General features: G+C 36.7%; 1 protein-coding gene across 1 annotated transcript in view; it reads right to left on the bottom strand.

The window, feature by feature from the left end:
- LOC134528904 (pleckstrin homology domain-containing family G member 7-like) overlaps positions 1-26,674 on the bottom strand; it is a 72,203-nt gene that overhangs the window by 19,092 nt on the left and 26,437 nt on the right. The window contains exons 3-5 of the mRNA XM_063362570.1: positions 26,359-26,454; positions 25,902-26,006; positions 12,155-12,271 (exon numbers count right to left, since the gene is read on the bottom strand). Of these exons, the coding sequence (XP_063218640.1) occupies positions 12,155-12,271; positions 25,902-26,006; positions 26,359-26,454 (318 nt within the window). The remainder of the gene's footprint in view (positions 1-12,154; positions 12,272-25,901; positions 26,007-26,358; positions 26,455-26,674) is intronic.

The following is a 26,674-nucleotide window of genomic DNA, read 5'->3' as shown; positions in this document are numbered from 1 at the left end:
CAAAGCGAAAACACATTGTTCTCTAAAATGTGTAGAAGCCAATATGTAAGGTTATTTGTTGTTAAAACATTTGAAAAATTTCAGGGAATTGTGCCTTGTATTACACATATTTATAAAATTATTGTTCGTGAAGTTACTGCTTTCCTAAAATGGTAAGACCCTATTATTTTGAAAATTGCGTGAATGCTACAAAACATGTCAGACAATTTTCTTTGTATTTCCTTTGAAATCATTTGTTATTTCTCAAATAAATTATATTTTCTTATTTATCACATTCAAATAATAAAAAAATACTTATTTGATACAGTTTGTGCAACACAATTTGCTTAAGACTCGGTTTCATCCACCATGTTGGATTTTGGGTGTTTGTTGTGGTCACATATTTATGAAGAAATATTTTGAAAATTGGATCATTACCGAGTTGTATAAATACAGTAAATAAATTAACAGGACGTGACCACGAAGAAAATACAATTTACAAAAAGCAGATAACCAGAAGACAATATAAGGTGCAAAAATACAAGAGCAATGCAATGCATATATAGTAAAACATCTGTAGGAACTGCAATAAAAAGAAACAATGACGTATAATGAACTAACACAGCATTGAGGGTGAAGCAAAGCATTAAGAGTAAGAAATGTAGTGTGTACACTACTTTGCGAAAATTCCTTAGATGGTAAAAGTTTTACTAGAATTATATGCAAGAATGTAACGTTAATGGTGTTTTTTTTTAATGTTCAACCAACATGTTAACTTATAGAAATTTAATTAAAAACATTGAAAAAGTAGTTCAAATTCCGACACTTGGATCTCAGAAGAGGAGTAAATATTATCGGTAGCTAAATTGAATCTTATTTCTGTTCGCAGTATTTGATCACTTAGAAATTTTTCAGTGGCATTTACAATGATTTTAGGATATTGCAAGCGCGAAGCCCATGTCCCCACAATGAAATGCGAAAACACCACTTCCTAGATACTGATCATCTCGACCTACTGTACCTCGAGGTGTCAACACTGCATCTAGGGCCACTTTCAGTCATGCACATCGAGAATGACAAGTTGCACTACATTACAAAATAAAACGTACGTCCTAAATATTTGTTGGAAAAGAGGGCACATATAGAGCAGGATGCCCTCAACAAGGAAATTTTCAGGACAGTCACTTCACATCTTTATTTCGTAGCGTCCCTGGTCAATAATAGCAAATGCAAAACCAGAGCCCTTGACTTTTATGAAAGAGATACAGGTTACGGAGGACATTAGTGACGAAAAGAATTTGTCCTGTGATATTTGATTGAGTACAGTACACTTCACTCAGAGGAGAAAGGCTCCATTTTAGGATAGGAAGTGAGGTCTTGCCTACCTGGGTTCAATTCATGTTTGAATAACATGACCTATTTTGATTACGAACATAAATTGTATTGCATTTGGACCACAAGGAATTGTTTTTATATAAAATTATATTATTTGTGTTGATGAAATTGTACTACAATCGTATGGCTTGTATGTGTTGCGTGTTTTTTTTTGCGTGGACTTACCGTCTTCGGATGTGGCTATAATATAGTATAATAATTTACTTTATGTTGCAAGTGTATATAATAAAATTGAGCCTTCCATTATTATATATTAAGACATAAGTCATAAAAATTTCAACACAATAGTGCCTATGTTCCCGACATTACATTCATAGTTTGGTAGAGAATAATTTTAAAGTAGGATTCGGGGCGCAAAAAGGAATACAAATTTCTGAGACAACTGGACTATATTGGAGCCATACTTACGGTTGCTGGAAATATGTCGTACGCAAATGAGAGTTAAGAATTTTTAGGTGTTAATTTCTAAATTCGGTTATGAGCTTTATAGGCGCGTACGCAAGATTTTTAATCTCAGAAGAGTAACTACGCATAGTTTGGGCGATTTATTGCAGTGTGACTTTGTGGGAGTTTTGCCTTAAGCTTGCATTAATAGAGGCTTTAGATATATCTTAATTTCTATAGATGTTAACAGCAAAAGAGGCTATGCCATACTATTGAAGCTGAAGACTGTTAGGTATAATACTGAGGTGCCAAGGTGCGTGTTTCGGGCTGTCCACCTTACAGGCATTAAATGGTCTTTGAAAAGTATTCTGTAAAACATTGTTCCCTATTGTGTTAGATTTAATCGCAATTTAGATTGTGCACCCATTGGCTCATTTAGGTAAACAGAAATGTTAAGAAATTTTTTATGAATAGTCTCAAAGTTCGCTTGGTGATTATGTTTGAATTAAAAAAAATATATATAAGTTTATTTTTGAAGTTGTATGATGGCAATTTGAATTTTAAAATTTTCACAATCATCAGACTATGCAATGAATACCATCATGTATATTTTTTAAGCCAACGTTCTAAAGGTTAATTTCTACTCTTACGAGATACAGTTTACGAAATATCCTTCCCCTTTTTAAGTAAATAGGACTCATAAACGGAAAGGTGCATGTCTCTTGGTAAGCTTGGGGGTTTCCCAAACAAATGAAATCTTAGGTTGGCATTCCAAGACATTAGGGTAAGGTATTGAATAAGCAATGCCTGTAACTCGCGGGCCATATATCAGAACGTATTCAAACCAATCCCAGGAAGGGAAGAAACAGTTCGGCAGCTGTTTTAATAATCGGTGACTTGCGCGAAGCTAGAAACTGGTTCCAAATACATTCTGGGAGATGTTTTCCATCCACCGATGCAATGTTTACGGCAAAAAAACCTAGAGTTTGTAGCACCATCGATTGAACAGCCTAAATAATACACATCAGAAGGCTCCATTCGGAGGTAATGGGAGTATAGTTGGTTACCCTTGCTTGAAAAATGTTTCCAAAATTATGTTTTGTACACTTTTGTACACTTTTGCACACTTGCACACTCGCATACTTGCACACTTGCGCTCTTGCCATCTTGCACATTCACGCACTTTATCCACTCGCGCATTCGACCATTTGCGCCTTCGCGCTTTTCGCTCTCGCGTACTTGCGCACTTGCATATGCGCGATTGTTTCTTGGGGGTGGCGCGTTGAGCCATCCCCACTCCGGGGCTGTTGGCGCGGTCGGTGATCGCTGGAGCAGCCTTGAGCGGGCTGCACGTGGCGGCATGAGACTCAGGTTTAACCATACAATGCTGTAGGCATAGGCTGGACGCGGCAGTAGGGACGCGCCTGCGCCTGATGCCACCCAGACTTAAGGGAGTACTTGGGCAGAGGGCAACACAATGGGGTTTGAGATTATTGTTGTGCATAATGTCACCGGCCATCTTCGCAAGAAATTAATGTTCTTTCATGTATGTATTAAATTTAATTACTTGTATGAACCAGTATTTTTAAAAAGTGTTATGAGTAGTATTTTATTATGATTTTGATAATACCGACATTCTTACTATTCTCAATTACTATTTTTTGTCCAATAAAAAGATGCTAATAATTTATCTCTATACGTACCTAATAAGCAAGACGTTTCATCTCTGTAGTGCATGAACACCATGTACTTATACAATTTTTTAAATAAAAAATAGCAAATTTATTAAATCAATAATATCTAACATTTGCCATGTAAGCTAGGCCTAAAGAACAAAAAAACCTGGAATGTGGTGATACATTGGTAAATAGTAGAAAGATTTGTGCATAGAGACTACAGACTAAAAACGTTATAACATTAAATTTGTTTAATATTGAGGCATTTTTGTAGTAATACTCATGTTAACTAAATAAAATAAAATAAATACTAATAAAAATGAATTAATATTTAAAAATCAAAACATTAACTGGCTGTGTAATCTGGGTTTATTAAATATTTACAAGTGTCAAACGAATATTTATAGTTCGTTAAAGATTATTAGCCTAGTTTACCAATATTAAAGACGTTTCACGAATCTTGACTCGGTAGCCGAACAGTCAGTCGGCCTCCGTGGCGCAGTCGATAACGCGCCGGGCTACGGTGCGGGGGCTCTGGGTTCAAATCCCGGGTAAAACATGGATGTAATTCGTGTTGTCTTAATACACCAACAATCACTACTACAATTTCACAATGACTCGGGGTGACATAACAATGTAACGTTAAGGGGGGAGATGATAGGCATACTGGTGACTGTCAAAACTTGCCTGTGTGCCACCCATCTTTTTTATAAAAAAATAAAAAAATTAAAAAAAATGGTCTAAGGCACTAATAGGGTCTACTGCTGTTCGTGGGTTCGAATCAGCACATCATAGAATTTTTTAACTTAATTAATTTTTTAAGAAACCACTATAAGGAATAACATTAAGCGATTTTTACAATAGTAGTAACTAATACCGAAAAAATAAAATATGGCTATCCACGGCGATAGAGTACCTCGCATGTGACTCTAGCACAACTAGTAAACCATTGGGCAGGATTGCGGGTGAAAAAGACGATGGGCCCGGAGATGGTCGACGAGGACCCGATCACAGGCAACGAGCGGCGGACGGACACGCTCGAACATGAACGAATCCTTACGATTGATAAACAAATAATCTGTGAAGTCATAGTTCCATAGAAAATACATTGTGATAGACTTATATATTTTATTCTACTCTTGTTATATAAATCAAACAAATATTAAATATTTCAAGCAGATAAGTCAAAAGTCTTCGAACTTTCGAATATACGATATGGACAGAATCTATTTAAAGAAAATAGACCAACTAACTAAGCTTCTTTTACACATACTATAGGACCAAGAATCCCTGAAAAATGCTTTTGTTTTACAATTTTACAAGACCAAGAGGTGGTCGACCATTAAGTCATCAGTCCTGACTACACAATTGACGATGTACAATCAACGAAAAAAATCACATTTAGAATCACCTTAAAAAAGGAAGCACATTTGAAAGCTCACTTAAAATAGGAAGCACATCCAGAAGCACATTAAAAAAAGGAAGTGCATTAAAACAAGGAAGCACATTTAGAAACACATTTTAAAAGGGGAGAATATTTGGAAGCATAATCAAATACGGAAGCATATTTGGAAGCACAATCAATCAAAAAGAAATACATTTGGAAGAACATTCAAAAAGGAAACACATTTGGAAGTGCACTCATAAAGGAAGCATATTTGAAAGCACATTCACAAATAAGAAGCACATTCGGAAGCACATTAAAAAAGAAGCACATTTGGAAGCACATTAAAGTATATATAGCTACAAGGCTACAGGGCTAGTACAGCATTTGACTACAAGGCTTCGAGCCTACAAGGCTACGGGACTACATGGCTACAGGGCTACAATGCTACAAGGCTATGAGGCTTCAAGAATACAAAACAAAGAAGCTGACTACCAGAATCCATCTGGTTACAATGGCATTAGACTACAAGGCTTCAAGGCTAAGAGGCTACAAAACTACGAAGCTACAAGGCTACATGGATATATTTGCTACAATTGCTCCATTCAGCAGCGAGAGTTGATTTATCTCGTACAAAGAAACTGTTCCAAGTAGTCCCGGTTCTAGTCAACAGTGGTAGCCACATGCTGTGTTGTATGGGCAGTGACTGTTTTATATGGGATTGAGTATGCTCACTCACGATCGCAAGAGAAGGAGGATTTCACTAGACCTCAAAGGGAAGGGAAATAATCTTGCATGATAGTGTTTCTCAGTGTTTCAAGGCATAGTAATCGAAAGAGTAATGAATCTTTTATTCGATGTGATGTACAAACAGTCGCTCTTTCATGTGGGATGCGGGATGCTCACTCACGATCGAAAGATAAAGAGGGATTCGCTAGGCCTCAAGGGTACAGGAAATTATCTTGCTTGGTAGTTTTTGCAGTTGCTTTCAGAGAAAGTAATCCTTTGAGTCATTAATATGTTTTTGTTTGAATTCCACCAGATAAAAAATATCAGTGCTGATTTGGTAACAGAAATTCACTAAAAAGGAGAAACTCAGAATAAAATTACTTGTCTCATTGCGAAATAAAATATCCGGAGAGATTATTTTATCAGAAATGACCGGAAAAACTCAGAGAATATCAGCAGAAGTCTTGCCAGTAATAATCACGAACACATGGAGTAAACCAAAAGAAGTCTCACCGGGAATAACCAGAAGCACTTGGATAAAACGAACAAAATAGTAACAGAAATAATCAGGAGAAAACAGAGAAAACCAACCAAATATTGTCATGAATAACCAGGGGGACACAGAGAAAACCAACAAAATATTGACAGGCATAATCAAGAGCACATTGAGAAAATCACCGTCTGTCTTGCTGAAGCAAGCTCCGTGAATCACGAAAAATTATATTAAAAATAAAAACTACAAATCACATTCTGGTTTGTGCTAGAACTATATCCTTACTGAACAAAGGTGAAGTTCACAAGCTGAAAAAAATTGTTTGGTAATTTTCATTTTCAAATATAAGTTTTCGCGATTTACTGAGATTGATTGAGCATATAAACGTTGGTTTTCTCTGTGTGCTCCTGATTATTCCTGTCAATATTTTGTCGGTTTTCCCCATGTGTCACTGGTTATTCATGACAATATTTTGTTGGTTGTCTCCACTTGCTCTTGATTATTCTTGTCAATATTTTGTTGGTGTTTTCCGAGTGCTTCTGGTTATTCCTGGCGAGACTTACGATGTTTTCAGAATGCTTTTGGTCATTCCTGAGACAACAAACTCTGCATGTATTTTTTTTTTTTCGTTAACAGACAAGCAATTTTATTTACACCTTCGTTTAATTATTGAAATTCTGTTACGAAATCATCACTTACAATATTGTTTATCTGGTGGAATCAGATAAAAAAATAATTACCCTAACATCTACTTGTCTTAAAATAAAACAATTGAGAAACACGATCATGCAATACGATTTCTATGTCCCATGATGCCTAGCGAAGCTATTCACTTGTTATAAAAATAACCAATATAGCAGCAGTAAATTTTAGCAAACGAAATCAAAATGGCAGATCCAAAATGACCACCATGCTGTCTAACTGGTTGGCATAATATATATTGCTCGTCATTCGGGTGGGATTAGGGGAGGTTGGTCAGTCTGCCAATAGCTGCCATGAGGTAAGGATTATTTATTTCCTTCTCTCGCCAGGTTCGTACTGCGAACTACAAGGTCCAGGACTTATTAGTTTTATTAAAATTTCATTACAATTGTTTATATATATATTTTTATATACATATTAGAATTTTCCCATGTTTTAGAAAATAGTCATAAATATTCAATATGGCGGACATGATATCATCCAAGGTAGTGAAATTAAAAGTGATGGAATGTTTTTTTTTGAAAACAAAATTGCAGAAAGTTCTAGAATTGAATATGGCAGAAAATTCTAGAAAACAAAATTGTGACTGATATACTCGAATATGTCGGAAGGTCATAGAAAAAATGACGATTGTGACATCATAATCGAAGATGGTGGATTTCAAGATTGCATCTGGAATCTAGGTCAAGGTAATAGGTCAATTTTCAGGTCAAAGGTCCCCACCAGGGGCTTACTGGAGGCTGGTAGATAGGTTCTTTTTAAGGCAAAAAACACTTTTAATAATTAATAATTTAGATTTTTTGAATTTTTAATTGAAAATGTTTCCTTGAAAATAATTATTTAGTAAATTTAAGATTTTTTTTGGAAAATATTTTTTAAAGGTGGGAAATTTCGAGTCATTTGGTCAATTTGTGGTCAATTTGCGCGAATTTAGAGTCAATTTTGGCCAAATCTTAAGATAAATTCAAAATAAAGGTAATAAAAGATGGCGGTCGTTATGTCACAATCCATGAACCATGGTTAGTACCCATTCTTATATGTATAGGTACTACTGACGAGCGCTATGCTTTGTATTTTTACTACCAATAACATTATATTGTGATGAATTTATGTCTGTATGTATTTAATCTCATATGAATATATTTGTATTTGGTTTTCAAACTTTCTCTGTATAAATTTATTTACATAGACAGTTGCACTGGCTTTTTTAAATGATTTTGTCGGGCCTGTGAGATGGGCCACACACACATCCTATTTAAAAATTTTCGGTTTAAATAATTTTATTTGGTGATCCTTTAGGGTCACATGTAGAGGTTACTCAGAACAAAGTTATTCACAATCATTTTCGTGTAATTTCAATATAAAGGCTGTTTAGAAATTTCTGCGCATAGATTTAATGGGTGGCAAGCAATTTTTGTATAATATCTAATGTCTAGAAATGTAACGGTGCAAAGTTTCAGGCGTGAACAGTAGCTCACAATTTTAATTTCAAGCACATTTGGCGACTTTGCAATGGCTGAAAAGACGCGCGACTGTAGCATTGTACCTCCAAATGATCCGCGGGAAACAGGCAACGAGCCGGGCGCAGGTGTTTAGAGTTACCAATATGCATTACCACTCAGATTCCTGGTGTACATCATGGTTATGTAAGTTAATATGTTGGTTTTAAGCTATTTGCATCTTGTTGACAGTTTAGTGGGTATGGTGCTGTGTATAAAGATTTGACAAATAGCAAAAGCACAGCAGACTTAATCACAGAGATGGACGACAAGAAAATGGTGTATGGAGAGGCGTTAAGGCCTCCACACACGATCAGTCCGAACTGACATTGCGGAATTATCAGTCGGAACTGTACAGTTGGAACTGCCGTATATGTGCATGGACAATGGACTGATCAGTTGGAACTAATGGACTCACGAACTATTGGCTTTCTATCAAATCGGACTGAGGGTAAAGAAGTCATGTGATTGGCTGTGAGTTACAAATGTGAACGCAGGATTGTAAAAGCACCCAAGCACCTACAGAGAGAAATGTCTGAAAATAGAATATACAAGGTTCGGGGAGGAAAAGTGTCAGTAAGGGAAATGTGTTAGGATAGATAATAGTGGCAGATATGTCATACTGGTATTCTATGAATGCAGAGTAATAATGGAACAATATGTATATACGATAGTGTCTCGATTAACCGAGCTACGATTAACTGAGCTTACAGAATGCATCATTACCAGCAAAGACAGTTGAAACTTTTGCTTGAGTACCTTGAAAATGTACTGTTGTCGAAAACTTAAAGAAACTTAACCCCAAAGTTGCCATTTATTGGTTGGGCAAATCATGGAGTGACTTGAAAGCATCAATACAGAATATAAGTTGGAAAAACATCACCCCGAAAAATGTAACAAATGGGCCAACTTAAAACCAAGACGATTTTCATATTATGTCCCATGTCATCCGAGATTTTGCATATCCGTGTTTGCCGTGGTCCACATTAACTCGGTTTATCAATAATCTACTGTATTTACAACTCGAAAAACAAGATGGTGAACACGTAATAGGGCATACATTCACTAGGAAAGAAAAAAAAATGGTTAAAGGGGGTTCACAACAATTAATTTACAAAAAAATCTTTCACCATATAAATCACATAGCAAGGCAGTAGGTATTTGCATTGTTAAGATTACGTGGAAGTCGGAAGTTTATAGTAATGTTTCTACTGTCAACAGCCTACACCTCTCTTTCTCTTTCCCATACAAATTCATTCGGAGAGAAGCTTACATTTGTGTGTAAATGTGAATGTAATTTTTTTTTCGTTTTTGTGGAATTAATAATATTGTATATGACTTCCACCAGTGCCAGATGCAAAACAAAAATAATATGTTAATATTTAATAAATATATTTATGTCGATATTTGTAATAGTAATTAGGTTTTCGCGCCTGTCACTTCTCACGCTAACCAAATGCAACACAAAATGTATACTCCGGATATTCATAAATTGTTTGAAAAACAATTAATGGGTGGTAGGAAATGCCAAACGACGCAATTTTTTTAAGGTACGTGTGTATGAAAATGCTACCCTTCAAAGTTACTTGCATGAACAGTAACATGCAAATTTTGATATCGCATGTATTTGGCTGCATTCCACTGTCTGCAAGTACGTGCAGCGTCGTAATTTTCAAATACTCTGCGTGAAGCAGGCGATGAACCAGTTGCGGACTTTAAGATTTAACTAAACATATCAGAAGACAACAGTCTGGTGTACAGCACCCTTCGCTTTTATGAAACTGCCAGTTTTAAGCAGTCGCTGGTTGAGACGTATGGAGGTCTTCCTATTCGGTGCATGTCTGTTGGGAGAACATATCGTTGGTAAATGCGCACTGCTCGTGATGCAAATCTTAAATGCCCCGACTCATGATCAGTCCAGCTCCCAGTTCGGACTGTTCAGTCCGAACTGACAGTTTGGACTAAACTGAAGTCTTCCCCACACACTATCAGTCTCGTGGTTGTGTTTGCTGTTGGATATATCGTTTAATAGTACAATATGGAATAAACACTGAATGTTGCATTTGCAGTTACACTTTTAGTTAGAAAAATTATAAACATAACAAAGCAACCAAAGAATATAACAAAGATGTCTGCCACGATACTTAGTTGATGGACTGGTGGACTGATTGTTTGGACTGACAGTTTGGACTGGCGAATATGCTGATTTCACATACAGCAGTTCGGACTGAACGCAAACCGTCTGCTAGAATGCGTTGACACTAGTTTCTAGCCTCGTGCAGGTCACCGTTTATTAAAACCGTTTCCGATTTATTTTCTTACTGGGATTCGGTTTGGACTCGTTCTGGAATATGGCCTGCGAGTTTGATTATGGTTGTATCCCAACAAGGCAGTGCTTATTCACTATCTTATCCAAACTTATTGAAATACCATTCTTATAGTCCTGCGGGCTAACAACGAATACTCGTCAATATTTGCGATATTCTCCACGCATTACCGAAACGCATATCGCAGTCGATGATTACGATCCAACAAGCGGTGCGAGTTCCGTTATCATCTAGGAGCCTTGTGAGGCACGGTATAATTCAACCATTTCCAAGGGCAAGCAACCACTGAATAGTTAATGTATTTGTTGAATAAATTATTTTGTCAGTAAAATATTGCTATCTTGTTTTACAGATAAATTATTATTTTTTGTATTTTATTTTCTTGTTTTGATGATGATTTAAAGTTTTGGTTTATTTGTTTCAAATTTATATTAATTTAATATGCAGTAATAAATTTGCATCGTTTATATTTCAATACATGTGCATTGCCATAGCAAACATGAAACCATATATTAACAAAATAAAACCACCTCCATGACTACATGAATAGTTATCAACATCAGTCATCGCCAGCGTCAAATTTAAGTTTTAATTATTATTGTTTATTAATATACACATTGAAAAACGCAAAACTTAATTTTCTCCTTATTTCTTTATTATTATAGTTAAATTATATCGATAACGTTTTATTCACTTCATAACCCCCACTGATACTCACTTGGCGTATAATATAGCACCATCATCAATAGTCTGGGTTCTGTGAAAAATGTTGTGTTCGTACTCACATAGCTCCTTTTTGCAGTAATCGCAACGATCTCCGTTGTTTAACGAGATTTAAAATTGGAAAATTCTTGTTCGTAATCAGCCCGCTGGGTAAACGGTTGAGTGAAAAGCTGGAAGGGGAAAATGAAACTTTCGTGTTTTGTGCAAAGCATCATTTAGTTTCCTCACGTATCCCCTACCAACAACCACTTTCCAAACTGTTGATGGCAACTGGAGCCGTCAGATTCAATGGCGACGCTGGTCACGTTGTGGAATCTTCAGCCGCCGGCAACAGACGTGCGTTGGGCTACACTTCTTACGGTTTTATACTTCAGCACAATATCTACTGATTGTTTTACTATATAGCAACTGACTTTTATGTTTCGTTTAATTATTTTCTAGATATATTCTACGTAAAAAACGCCAGCATTTTAACTTTAACGTTTTATAGTTAAATTATTGCATCATGGTCAATCCATATTAATTAATTTTCTCGGTTATGCTTACAATTTAGCTTCTTTAGTTACATTTTACAACCACTTCTTTATCAAAATATGAATGTAGCAATAATAGCTAATTTAACAGCCAAGGTGAGCTAAGCATTTAAATATTTTCATTGTAAAAGTATATTAGAACTCTTTTTACTTAATGTCTGAGTTTTTAAACATTGTATTTTACTTTAATTCCATCCATATGAGTAATGGGGTTCTTCGAATGGTTTACATTTAAATGGAAATGGAACAAACGGAAAACTTAATTTATATGTTTAAGTGCCCAAAACATTTTATTCCTATAAAGTAACTCTAACACTATTAGAAACTTACCTTTTCAAATTCGCAGAATTCTTGATGCCGCCTTAAAGTGTCCAAGTAATTAAGTGCATTTATGTAGTTTAAAGCATAGCAGTGATATGCTTGCGACATGGAATTACCCTCGGAGCTCTGAAAATATATGAGAAAATGTTAAATTTACTTTAACTGTGTATTAACATTTGCTTAAGAATACAGTAAAATAAGTACTAAAATAAGAACACTGTCAAAACTAGCCCTATATAAATTTTTGTTATTATAATGTTGTACTGTATACAATAGTTGAGTACGTTTACTTATCAAATGCTCAGCATGTGAAATACCATAACGACCTCTAATTTCCGAAATACTTCGACTAAAAAGGCAACACTTGGCAAAGTAGTTTTGCCTTTTAATATTAAAATTAAACAATGAACTGATGATCTGAAATTTCTGGACTAATTTACACAAAGACGATACAAAGGGGGAAATATATAACTTTTCAAGCATATTAAAAAATCATACACCAATGTCAGTTGTTAGTAATGTTATTAACAGATGTACAGTTTTGCATGCCAATATGAGGAGTTAGGTGCACAGGTTTTGGGGTCAGTAGCTAATTGGATGATTATTTTGAAAGTCCTCGATTTTGGTTATTGACCCTTGCGTTTAAGCCTTACCTTAAACTTTTGCAACAAAATTTTTGCCACTTTAACATTAAAGTAAAATTATGATTAACATTCATCATGTATCACAATATATTTAATAATAAAACTAAACTATAAATGAAATCCAAAAAAAAAAAATATTTACAATGGCAAGCTTATAAATAAGCAGCTGAAATATGTTACAATATTGCGGAAATATACTATATGTCACTCAGAAACAAACGTATTATATACTACTCCATTCATTGAATATTTCTTGTAATGGGAAAGATTAATTTAAAACAATTTCATAGACATATGCTATTGCTGGTTACCACTGGATGTCATAGAAAAACCTCAAGAACGGTCAACAAAGATGAAAACACAGATAAGAAATCCAAATCAGATGATAAAAATATTAAATACCTAGACAGCACAGAGAATACCGCAGAAGGAATTAAGTTACAAAAAATTGAAGCAAAAGAAAATAAATAACAGCATAGACATTAAACGAGGTGACAAAGACGAGACAGATGCAACATAACAGTAATAAATACAAACACCCACTTTGAACAACACAGAGACAAACAGATGAACTAAACGGTTATCTTTTTAGTATTTTAGTTGAGTTCATCTTTTTAGTCATTGTGTTGTCCAAGGTTGTTGTTTTATTGTATTTAATATTCTTGTTGCAATTACTTCATCGTTTCTGTTGTCATATGTGCTGTATTTGATTATTTTATATTTTTCTTGCCTAATTCTTTCCAAGGAATGCTCTGTGCTGTATTGGTTTTTAACTTTTGACATCAGCTGATTTTGTCTTGTTCTCTGTGTGTTTATGTATTTACATTTGTTGTCCATTCTGAAGATTTTTCTAAGACATCCCGTGTAAATCATCAATGGAATATGACCACGAAATTATTTTAAATAGGAATATGTCCACGAAATAATTAAATTACTCATATAAAAACTAGGTACTCCCTTATGAAAAAATTAATTTTAAATAGTAGTATGAACCTCTAATATTAAAAAGTATCAAATGGCAGAGCATGAGCATTAAAACTAAAAACTGCTAGCCGATACTTCTTTAATCTACTGCAATCACTATAATTTATTTTAGTCCATATTTTGGTTTTGAAAATGATTTTATGTTTTGCTACTGAAAATTTCTTAATTTGTAAATAAGTAAAATCAATTAAAATCATTATCAAATATTATGTAATAGTATGTACTGCGCCAAGCTTTAAGGCTGTGGAGCCGATAAGCCAAACCGCCATATTGGACTGTGACGTCACGGCGGCCATCTTGGATGACCGTGACCTTGATATTTGACCTTGACCCCGTCGGCCATATTGGATGACGTCATTTTGTTTTCTAGAAAATTCCGTCATTTTGTTTTCCGCCATTTTGAATTATGAAGTCACCGTTGGAATTTCTGTTAAGGCCACCATCTTGAAAATCTTTATTTATTATCAGATTTTAATGAAATTTTTTAAATTTTATTAAAAAATCCAATTATTATAATGTTAATAAAATATAAAAAAACATACATTTATGACACGGAGCTCGGAGTCCTCGGTTCGAACATGGTAAGGGCAAAAAAATAAAAATGGCGACCGATCATTCCCTCACGGTGGCTGCAGGCAGACTGACCCCCACCACTTTTTTCATAGCATATATACCGTCAGATAGTATGACGTAATGACTGCCATCTTAAATATATGTAATTTTAATGCTAGAGATTCGGGAAAAATTCCAAAATTCATTAAATAAATTTGTAATCAATATACTGATTGATTCGATCGATTCCTGTCCTTGGTTCAATCCCTGGATGAAGCAAAAAATTGTGTTTTTATCTAAAAAAATAACAATTTCAATAAATCATGTTCTTAATTCTTAAAAAGGCTTAAAATCCTATACTACCAGCCTCCAGTAAGCCATTATGTCTGCCATCTTGAAAATTTGTATTTATTGACCCATATATTTAAAAAAAAATTATTAAATTCATAAAAAAATCAATTATTAATTTACCTATAGAATCGATGCATGGACAATAAACAAAATGAAGTAATTTCAGGTAAAGGTAACAGGTTTGAGAAAATAAAAACCCCACAAGTTCTTTTAAAAAACAAAAATTTTATTACATAAATTCTACATACATTCTAAACTACTACCAGTATAAAAAACACAGGCAAATTCCTTAAGTCTTGAGCATTTCTCGATTTAAACAGTCTTCCTATTGTACGAAGTAAGTCCTTTACATGACTTTAAATGGCTATTCAGTTCATCAGGTTGACATATTGGTACATCGCAAATTTTCACACAGAGAAGAATAATTGATGTCATTAAAAGGACAGTGATATATTTCATGTTGTTTTGCACTTTTAATATTTGCTAATGTTTTGCCACAAAATATACAGCTTGATTCTAATGAATGCACAGCCAGTCCATCACAAATTCCTGAGGTGTCGTTTTAATCTTCCATAGTGTATAAACCGGCTAAAACACATGTTGCACTAATATTTAATGCGTTCAGGGTTACTATTACAATTGTGTATTACATAATCCCGTAATTTAAAGTTTATGAATTTGTCACAGTACATACAGTTGGGTGATGGAACACCGTTGGATGCTCCTTCCTTCATCAATGTCACTGGCACTGTTGACAACCATTATAACACCGCTGAAATGTTAACTTCTGAAGCCTTCGAGGTCTGCTCTGCGGAAGATGTTCCACACGTCGAAATCTCTTGCTGTGCTGAGAGAGTAGGTTTTGCTGTTGTCGACGTTGTCATCGGGCTCTGCACTGATGATGGTAGACCTTCCATCCAGGTTGGTGTTAAAAGTGGTAATGATGCCACCAAGTTCTCAAGAATAGCTAGATACTGGTCTATTATGTTATACAAGTCTAACTATCCGATCCGTTCATCACCGCAGCCAGAGACGGACTGAAGTTCATGTCGCCAGGGTCTCACTTATATATTCTCATTGGCTGGTTCAATACATATGTCAAAACAATAACCATGATCATTATACTTGCACTTAACTTTCTTGAAACATTTTTTATAATGACGATATATGCTATCGAGATGGAAAATTAGTTTATTGCACTTGTTACATCGAAACTCTGTTCTTTTCAGTAAATTATTCGGACAACTGCTTCTTTCATGTCAGCGCGCGCTTGAAGTGGTAGTAAATGATGCACCACAGTATTTGCACTGACTCGGTGAATGTTCGTAGTTCTTTGAAGTCTGCATTGATGATGGTGAATCTTCATCCGATGGAAAAGCACAAGTCGATGCAGGTATCGCAGACACCGTCGAAATGTCTACAGTTGATGGTACCGATAACGTTGGGATATCCGCAGCTGCCGACACCGCAGCCACTGAGCTCTCTGCTGTTGCTGTAGTCGCTGTTGTCATCGTTGGTACCATCAGGGTCCACGATGTTGATGATAGATCGTTCATCGAGGACTTCATTGGAACAGTAACTAAATCTCGCGAAAATTACTGAACAGAGCCGGTCCGGCAGTCGTCTGAACTTCACGTATATACTCGAGGCCTACTGGTATACTACATTAGTCAAAATATTGACTGTATTTAAAATTAATTTTTTATTAGGTACCTTAAAATTATAGATATAAAAACAATCAAGTTCAAGTTTTACATATTTATTTAGAAATAATACACAAATGCATATTAGGTTAAGGAATTAAGCATTTTCGCAAGCAAAGTCTTTAATGCTGCTTGAACTGCCTCGTCGACTCCGGTTTCAACTGGCTCGTGGACTCTGGTTCCAACTGGCTCCAACTGGTTCGCAGGTCACGGGATCAGGAACACAGGCTTCCAGCTGGCCATCTTCTGCGCCGTCGACAACTCTAGAGAGACATGGTCGATGACTTTCGTGGCCATGTCTGTGCCTTGGCTTTACTGCAGTGCTACTTGGGACAGATTCACTAACCGAACATCGACGGCGAGACGCACGCCGTTTGGACGTCTGCGTAGAAGCATCACAGGTCGCAACAGGTTGCAACACGCCCATGTTTGGTGTTGCTCGTGCAGACGAGGCGACTACCTCAGCGTTGCTAGCAGGAAGGATTTTGTGTGGTCTCATGTAATAGACGGCACAGTTTCCAGGTTCGCAACAATCTAATAGCTGCTGAGTCGGTTCGTAGGACACAGGAAAGTGCGCAAACCGCCAATGCTGAGCGCTTCCATCACAGGTTTCTGTATATATACGTAGATACCCGGTATCCCAGTAGCTGTACTCGACACTGCTGAAGCTAGGGCATACGCTCAAATACACATTTGCAAGATGAAACGTAAACATCTTCTTGCAGGTCGAACGATAACTGAAGGCACGAACGAATGCACACCTTTTATATATGCACGCTCTAACTAACATTATGTGTGCCATTTATGCATTAGCTGCGAGTTCTTACAGGAACACACTCGTTCAAACTTGTCGAGTGGGTGCATGTCATATATTACACTAAGCTTGCGCAGGGAAGGACAGCCGTAGTCGGTCTGCAAATATGCAATTTCAACTGGTGCATCACACAAATTGCTCAGCCATTTATTCTGCTCAGGTCCAGCAACGTAAGTTATTTCGTTTTCAACTAGTAAATCTTCAATAGTGTTTTTCACTTGGTGGTATGGAATATTACCTTCGTCCCACTTAGGGCCATTATAGTATTTACATAGTTATTCATTCATGCGTTTACTTTTTTCGTCAAATATTTTACAGGTATACGGAGGTCGGAAGGTGCGGGTTCGAGTCTTGTCTACGGAGCTGACGCTAATTTCCTTGAGCACAAATCCATTTTGGCTCTGGAAACCTTGCAAGTTGCAGTGCATTTAGTCACTAGCAACGCTCGGTCGTAACTAAATTAATATCGCAAACGAAACAGTATTTATGACACAATTTTCACAAGTTTGTCTTGACAATTGTACGATACAAGCCGATCGTGAAGTATCAGACAAAAAGCATAGGTGTTTGGTGGAATATTTCCGCTAGTCAATATCTCGATCCTACAGTCGATGATGTTTGAATTTATTCGATCATACTGTTAGGAAACGTCAAACACCATTAATGGAGCCTTGTTCTTGAAACTGTTGGGACTCAGTATCGGTGACTGTCTGCACCCATAGTATGCTTGCTTAAACTTGGCGTACATTTTATATGCAAGAAGAAATCTTTCGTTTTCAAAGTCCATGTTCATATCAACATATGGGTAGCTTTCGCTGTTTAAAAATATTTTGACATTAAATATTTGACAGTTATCGAATACGGAGCAACTTACTCCTGCATTGAGCTGTCTTTCGGTCTAAAAACCGACGATGATGTATCTTGGTTTTTCTGTAGCGAAGCTGGACTTTACTATCAAATTGATACGCTGACTATGAGGTAGGGCAGGATAAGTTTCCAGGATCCAAGATCGGAATGGTACATCTAAGTTCTGGCCATTTTCTATGTTCTTCAGCATCTTGAATCGTTCAACCGTGCTTACTTGGCTGTGGGGCAGCATCCACTCGATAGACTGTAGTGTTAGCGAGACATCTTGAGGGTTTTCTGCAGCGGCGACAGTGGCATTAATGTGCGTGTTGGCTAGAAGCAGTACGAGCTCTTGTTTCGAATTAATGATTATATTCTTGTAGTCCTCAGCGAATCCAAGAAGAATGGACAGAGGAACACAAACTTCGAACCTTCCTTCGGCATAAACAGGTAGCTTATATTCATCCTCGAGAGCCCAACAGGCCATATTTGCAGCGGAAAGTTCGTTTGGCGTGAGCGGAAGGTAATTTTTCATAGCATTTGTTATGCTTACTTCTCTGGTCTTGTCTACCTCGACGACATTCAGTATATATATAATGTGCTCGATTAGGTGAAGAATACCATTGCAGGATATTACCGTCATTGTCGGATGCGTGTCATCCACATTTGTCAGCGTGCCTCTTATACATAGAAAAGAATGCGAAGTAAAGTTCAGATATCTTGGTGCTGTACAGTAATGAGTACTTTTAAAGGTAGTGCGTATGGTTTGAGCAGTATAGGCTGGTACTCGTGCAGCACCATATTTGTAATACTGTCATCAAAAAGTACCCGATATTAAATATTGAGGATTTCATATTCCATATTTATTCGGCACTTGTCCAATGCTAAGAAGATAATATATGCTGTCAGTTGTTGTTGCACCGATGTTTGGTAGAGAACTGATATTATTCACACCAATGCGATTACTTTTATAACTGTTCGCTGTCACAAACTTTATCTCCAACGTGTTAAGTACAGACGTAATATAATTTCTCCGTCTTGAAAATTCACCAAGCGTCTTCGCTAGTCAACGATTCTGACGATGACTTCATGTGCGCACTTCACGACGACTGGAACGTAAATTATACTTTGCGGTACTTCGACCAGTTTTTATCCTGGCGGGACCATTGGCGAAAACTCATGCAGCATGTTGCTTAGTCCCCCGTCGAGATACATTCCACTTGCCAAAATAGAGTTTATTCTTATGACATTCACAGGTAAAATGTTTACTGCACGCGTAGATTCGTACGTTCTTCCTGTATCATACACCATTGGTTCGAATCCGAGCATCGTATCTATGGTCCCAGGTTTCGTAAAGTCGACATTTTCACTGCATGTTAGAATGCTTTTTTGAGTGTTTGGATTTCCACTCAGTGGAAAGTCTACATCCTGTGGTAAAATATCCCTGATGTAATTGGCAATGTCGTCAATTTCATAAGAGCCAACAGGTAACTGTATTTTATGAGCGGTCCCATCGCTTTTCAGGAAGCAGATCTTGCAATTTTCTTCGTCGATATTCGGTATGGCATTATACGTTTGAAAATCTAAGAGTCAGATACACCATTCTACATCTACATGCAGATGCGGGAAATGAACCGCCCGCAGCTCTGATGCGTGACCTGTCAAGGTAAGTGTTATCGACATGACTAATAAATTATCAACACTGCACAACCTTTTATGTAGCAAATTGTTTTTGTCAGCAATTTTTTTTAGTTAAAAAGCGAAGACACAAGTGTCCGCAGTTTGTTTGATTAGGTGACTGTTCGGTTTCGTAATTTTAGAACAATGTATTGGTTCGGCACAGGTACCGCCAAAGTTCTGGCGGAGGTCGGTAAATTTTCAAAACTATAATAGTACTCGGTCATTTTTCCAGACTTTATGTACGCCACCCAGTGCGTGCCACGACACAACGATGTAACTAAATTAATTATGGCGCTCTCTCGTGTGTTTGGCTTGCTGGGTAAAATGTCTCGTCTAAACATGCCTCGGAAATTTGGTATCATCAGTTTTCGAGCGAATTTGATTAAATCTATATTGGTGAGCGGACGTTTCGGCAAAGAACTTCGGATTTTTTCATTCGTTTCTTTCTCATGCCTCGACCTGATTCATGAGGTTGCATGTAGAATCCTGCGCCGTTTTTTTACCCATGGCAATGGCTTCCATACTGGCATTGTGTCGTGCTTCTTTTAACCGCTTGCTCTCATTCTGCGAAGTGTTAACTACCCGCACTATACCGCTCGTTGCACCGATGAGGCCGCCGAGAGCACTAAATGCAGGCAAAGCAAAGGAAGATATCCTCCTATAATCTTCTTGTCGAGAGTCTGTAATTTTTGTTTGGCTTTTTCCACGCCTGCACAAATCTAAGGTTTGGTCTTGCGTGAGTTAGTCTTTGACTTGATGGAGCTGGCTCGACGAGCACCAAGTCCTAATTTGGTATTTGCCTTCATGATTTTGGAAACGTCCAAGCCACGATTTTCTCTCCTAGTCCCGCGTTCGGTGATTTACTTACATTTTCGGCTTCCTGTGCCAATATCTAGTCAGCCCGGTGTCTGGATTCAAGATCCTTGCTTAATGAATACGCAATATCTTGTTGCTTGCACTTTTCGTCAAGAGAATTAATGCCCACGTCACCACGAGCTAACCTTTTCGATATTTTAGTGCCAGGGCCGCAGAATCTGTAGCTGGGAATGTGTAGCTCGAAAGTTAAATTGTTTATCAGCGAGTTCACGAGTCCTGCACCGATGTGTTTTTTGTTCTTACCTCTTCGATCCATTGCGAAAAACTGACCAGAAGGTATAAATGTGTTTAATTTTATACAATTTCGCCAGTACAATGCATGTCGTCAAGAAAGAAGTGTGTTTGCCCGTGCGCATTACGCAAGACGATGAAACTAACGGTCGTGAATCACGACATGGCTTACTGTTGCCTAATACCATACGATGTATAATGGCAGGCCCGTCCAACTGTGTCAAAATGTGCGTACTACTGAGTTTATTAGAAGAGCCAAATGTCCTTAGGTTCGAAAATGTATTCCAAATCGTTGCTACAGCCAAAGTACCAGCAACTAGTTACAGTTCTACAATCGGTGGATGGTCTGGAGTATTTTCCATTTAATGATAATGCGGATGTGATACCTCCAAGCGAAACAAAAGCCAATTCAGTGTTTGTTTTCGACGATGTAATGTGCGAGAAGCAAGGCATAATACAAGAGTACTTTTCCATGGGTAGAAATGCTAAAGTCGACTGCATTTACCTGTGTCAGACGTACAGTCGTATTATCTTTGAAAGATTTGTGCAATGGGAGTGCATGACTTGATGTAAGCTTTTGGACATACGCCATTGCTAAGCAATAGGCTTAGCAATGGCGTATGTCCAAAAGCTTACATCAAGTCGTACAGTAGTATTCCAAAACATCGCCTACGAGACAACGAAAATGTCATAGTTCTTTTTCGCATTGATGAACTTAATTTACGTCACGCTTATGATGATCACGTAAACACTAACATGATATTGCAGGAATTCAAAGTCATGTGTTCCTTGTGTTGGAAAAAAGAACACGGATTCCTAGTTATAGTCAAAGACTGGCCTCTATATAAGGACAGGTACAGACAAGGTTTCGATCAGTTTATCGTAAAACATGAGTCATAGCATTTCGAAATTCGGTCGTAGCAGTCGTGACTTACGAACTGCTCTCATGTCTCATGATGACGTTATCCGCAAATACATTTCGCTACTGGCATAAAAAGTAGAAAGTGTGAAAAAGGAATTACTAGAGTATCTCGTTGCCATCGACTAGCACGTGGAAGCATCTGATTCTCGAATTCGCGACATGATCGAAGTATCCAATGTACAAAGACGTGACGATTTGAGGACTTTCCAAAGTAGTCTGAAAGCATCACTAACTCACTTGTCAACAAATTCAGATTTTGCCAAACACAAGAAAGAAGTTTCTGCGAACGAATAAAAAAGTATAAAAGGAGGTCTTGCAATATTTTTTCAGCCAGTACAATGTCGGACCTGGCCATTGACCTTCATCGAGCTATACAATCTGTTCGTGAAAAAATATCTACTTGCTAGACGAAACAGACTTGCAAGTGAGATAGAAAATGAAGAGATAATTAAACCAATCACTAGTCGCCTCGACGAACTTAAAAATAAGGAAGAACCAGCCGTCAATGTGAAGACAGAGTTTGAAAATTAAATGCCAACTGTAAAGAAGAGAAAATATGAACTAGATCGAGAATAAGAGGACTTAACGAGTACAGAGACCATGCACAAGAAAAAAATACCAAAAAAGGGACACCATATTTGTGTAATGGTCCGACCATTCTTTATATCGTTTACGAGTCCGAATAATGAGACATCCTATGGAGTGTACAGAAAACATAATAAGTGGTTCCTCGGTGCTAAAGAAATAGACTTTCTACCAGGAAATATCGTACGCGTAGAAGAGTTCAAAACACACGGGATTCGGGGTCTGTACAAATTTATTTTATGCAGGGAGCCTAAAGGCCATTCTCACAAAGATTTTAAAGAGTACAAAAAACTGTTAGAGCTAACCAATGCTCATTTTCGCGATAACGATACAGATAGTGGCGTATATAAAGACGATGATCATGAGAAAATCTACATTCCCGCTAATTTCTTCAGTGATCTAACAATACATGGTGAAGGTTTAAAAAAGCTAGAAAATGGTCAAAAATTTGACTTTGTATATTGGGACGACCCCAATGATTTAGTTGTTCGCGTTAGAGTTCTACATGCTTCGCTTAGTGTAGGGAACTATTCGCACATCAATGAAATAGTCTCCATACTTGAAGAACTGAGGGAAGCCGGCTACATACAATGAGTCGAATCGGAATCGCTCACGAACTTCATGCTCCTGCTAGACGAAAATAACTTCGTCGCAAAATCATAGTTCGCGGAATTGATGATTTATTCCAGGCGGACCTTGTTGAGATCATACCGTATTCCTGATTGAATAAAGATTTGAAGTACATGTTGACAGTCATCGATGTTTATAGCAAGTTCGCTTGGGCTAGACCAGTAAAATCAAAGACTGGAACTGAAGTAGCCAAGGCCATGGACAATATTTGGCGTTATGGTCATGTACCATCACACATGCATCGGACCTCGGGAAGGAATTCTACAATGCAACCTTCAAGGCTTTGATGAAGAAGTATGGCATCAAACACTACTCGACTTTTAGTAATGTCAAAGCCTCCGTTGTCGAAATGTTTAACAGAACTTTGCGTTCCAAGATGTGGCGACAGTTCACGGCTAACGGAAATCACAAGTGGCTTGACATCTTGCCGAAACTAATAAGCGAGTATAATTCCACGGTGCATTCTACCACGAAAATGAAGCCAAAGAACGTAAAGGACTATCGTCTGCTTCGAACAGTGTTTTCCAACACAAAGAAGAAAGATCCACGAAAGCTTAAAGCCAACGTCGGTGACATTGTGCGAATCTCCAAGCAGAAAGGTATCTTCGACAAAGTTTCCATTGCGAACTAGAGTCCCGAACTTTTCCGTGTGACACATGTTCGTGAATCAGAACCTAGGACCTACTACCTCGAAGATTGGGACCACAAACCTATTAGTGGTGGCTTCTTTGTCGAAGAGATTCATCCTACGTTGTATCCCGATACGTGTATGGTGGAGAAGATTATAAAACGAAGAAATGGACGATCCTACGTCATGTGTTGGGGCTTTCCACCCCGCTTTAGTTCGTGGGTAGCAGATATAGAAATATAAAGATGGTCAATACTCTAGTAATTTGCCTGTTTTTTTTGTACTTAAAGTAGTGTAGAATTTATGTAGAATTTATGTAGAATTTATGTAATAAAATTTTTGTTTTTTAAAAGAACTTTGGTGTTTTTATTTTCTCAAACCTGTAACCTTTACCTGAATTCGCTTCATTTTGTTTATTGTCCATGTATCGATTCTAAAGGTAGATTATTGATTGATTTTTTTATGAATTTAATAACTCTTTTATAAATATATGGGTCAATAAAAACAAATTTTCAAGATGGCGGACATAACAGCATACTGGAGGCTGGTAGTATAAGATTTTAAGCCTATTTAAGAATTTTGAAAATCATTTATTGAAATTATTATTTTTTAGATAAAATCACAAACTTTTGCATAATCCAGGGATCGAACCAAGGACAGGAATCGATCGAGTCAATCAGTATATTGATTACAAATTTATTTAATGAATTTTGGAATTTTTCTCGATTCTCTATCATTAAAATTACATATTTTCAATATGGCGAACATGATGTTATACTATCTGACGATATATATGCTATGAAAACAGTGTCAGGGGGTCAGTCTACCTGCAGCCACCGGGAGGGAAGGATCGGTGGCCATTTTTATTTTTTTGTCCTCACCGAGTTCGAACCGAGGACTCCGAGCTCTATGTAATAAATGTATGTTTTTTAATAACTTTTAAAAATTTTTCATTAAAATCGTATAATAAATAAAGATTTCAAGATGGAGGCCGTAATGGAAATTGCAATGGTGACATCATAATTCAAAATGGCGGAAAACAAAATGACTGAATTTTCGAGAAAACAAAATGAAGTCATCTAAGATGGCGGATCGGATATGTCCGCCGGGGACAAGGTCAAAGGCCAAGGTCACGGTTACCCAAGATGGCCGCCGTGACATCACAATCCAATATGGCGGTTCGGCTCATCGGCTCCACAGCCTTAAAGCCTGGCGCAGGACATACTATTACATACAACTTTATCAGCTATTAGAAGTTACTAATATTTGTCCTAAAATCACGTTGCATGCAGTGTAAATATTGGCAGAGCAGTTAATCAATACCAAACACATTTTAATTTATGAACCACTGTATCGAGATAAAATAATGAAAATTGTACCAAAATAATCTTGTTACAGTTCCAAGTAATTAAATTTTACAAAATTTTCTACCACAATTTTAACCCCCAGCAAACTATAAATATTGGGTCCAACAATTTTCTGTTTGACAATGTAACTGCATTTAGGCTGCGCAAAAGAAATAATTGATTTTATTTATTTTGAAAGTGATAAAACCAACAAACTAAAAAAATCAGTGTGCGGGGAGTCCACGTATGAAAGAAGTGAATCTTCTTTCTTATAAGGTATAGATAAGATAACTTATTGGTATTTTTTATTAAACACGAAATAATAACTAAGAAGAGTAGATCTCAAATTTAAAAAAGTGCTAATGTGCAAAGGTGTACAAGTGTGCTAAAGTGTGCAAATGTGCAAAAGTGTGCAAAGTAGGAAGTGTGTGCAAAAGTGTGTGTACAAGTGTGCGCAAGTGTGCAAAAGTGTGCACATGTACAAAAGTGTGTGCAAGTGTGTGTTCATGTGTGTGTCCATATGTGAGTTCGTTTGTGTTAAAGTGTGCTAAAGTGCTAAAGCGTGCTATAGTGTGCTTAAATGTGTTCAAGTGTGTTCAAGTGTGTTCAAGTTTTGTTAAGGTGTGTTTAGGTGTTTCAAGTGTGTAATTAGGTGTGTTAGAGTGACTTCACGTTTTTTAAAGTGTGTTCAAATGTGTTCATTGCATTCAAGTGTGTCCAAGGGTGTCCAAGTATGTTAAAGTGTTTTAAAGTGTGTAATAATGTGTGTGTTTAGGTGTGTTCAAGTGTGTTTAAGTATGTGCAAAAGTGTGTACAAGTGTGTGAAAAAGTGTGTAACATGCCGCCTTGTCCTCTCTGCCCTCTTACCAAGCTATTTCCCCTCATGCGATAAGAATTTTTGTAACGCACGAAACATTTTTACCTCCTCAGCAAAGAAGTTTCACATAAAAATTATGTTACATACCTTTTGAAATAATTTTACAAGAACATCAATTGTTGGCAACTCTCCATTTATAGTAACATTCTCAATTAGAAGTCTGATAAATTCTTTGCAGAATTCATAGGTCACCTGCAAATGAAAAGGACCAAATATTTATAAAAACATTTTTTGTCAATTATTACATCTCCATTTAACAAAGAGTACCTACCTCATAAGGAATCATTTTCCATGTGGATCATAAATTTACAACATAAATTTTAAATAATATTAATCGTTTGAAATATCCTTAACATCGGAAGGGTAGGTAACAAGCATTAGTTGTATTGTATATATAGATAAAGAACACACAAAAATATCTTAATTGATCAATAATACAAGGCTTCCATATATTTGCAGCAACTCTCTTTACCACAGTTGGTGTAATTCCAGGAAAATACCTTCTTATAATTTTTAATTTAAATAATTATCAATATTTACTTACACAGCATAGTTCATCCAAGTTACCAAAGAGTAGTTCAGGCTCGGCAAACATTGCAAAGCCTTCTACCTGTATTTTTTTCAAAGGTTCCATAAAAACCTGCAACATAAAAAAATACGTATATTAAATTAATGTTAAAGATCCCAGAGTTTTCTTGATAAACCATTCAAAAGAGTTCAAAGACAAATACAGAATCGTATTCAAACATTATCAATGAACAATAATTCATTCATAAAACAAAAAATATTATGATAAAATCGAGGATTCGAACTATATAAACTGGTAATAAAAAAAAAATAACTGCCAGGGCCATCGAAAG

The sequence above is a fragment of the Bacillus rossius genome, chromosome 2, assembly GCF_032445375.1.
Source record: "Bacillus rossius redtenbacheri isolate Brsri chromosome 2, Brsri_v3, whole genome shotgun sequence".
In the NCBI taxonomy this organism is placed as follows: Eukaryota; Metazoa; Arthropoda; class Insecta; order Phasmatodea; family Bacillidae; genus Bacillus; species Bacillus rossius.
This window is presented reverse-complemented; position numbering and strand designations above follow the sequence as displayed.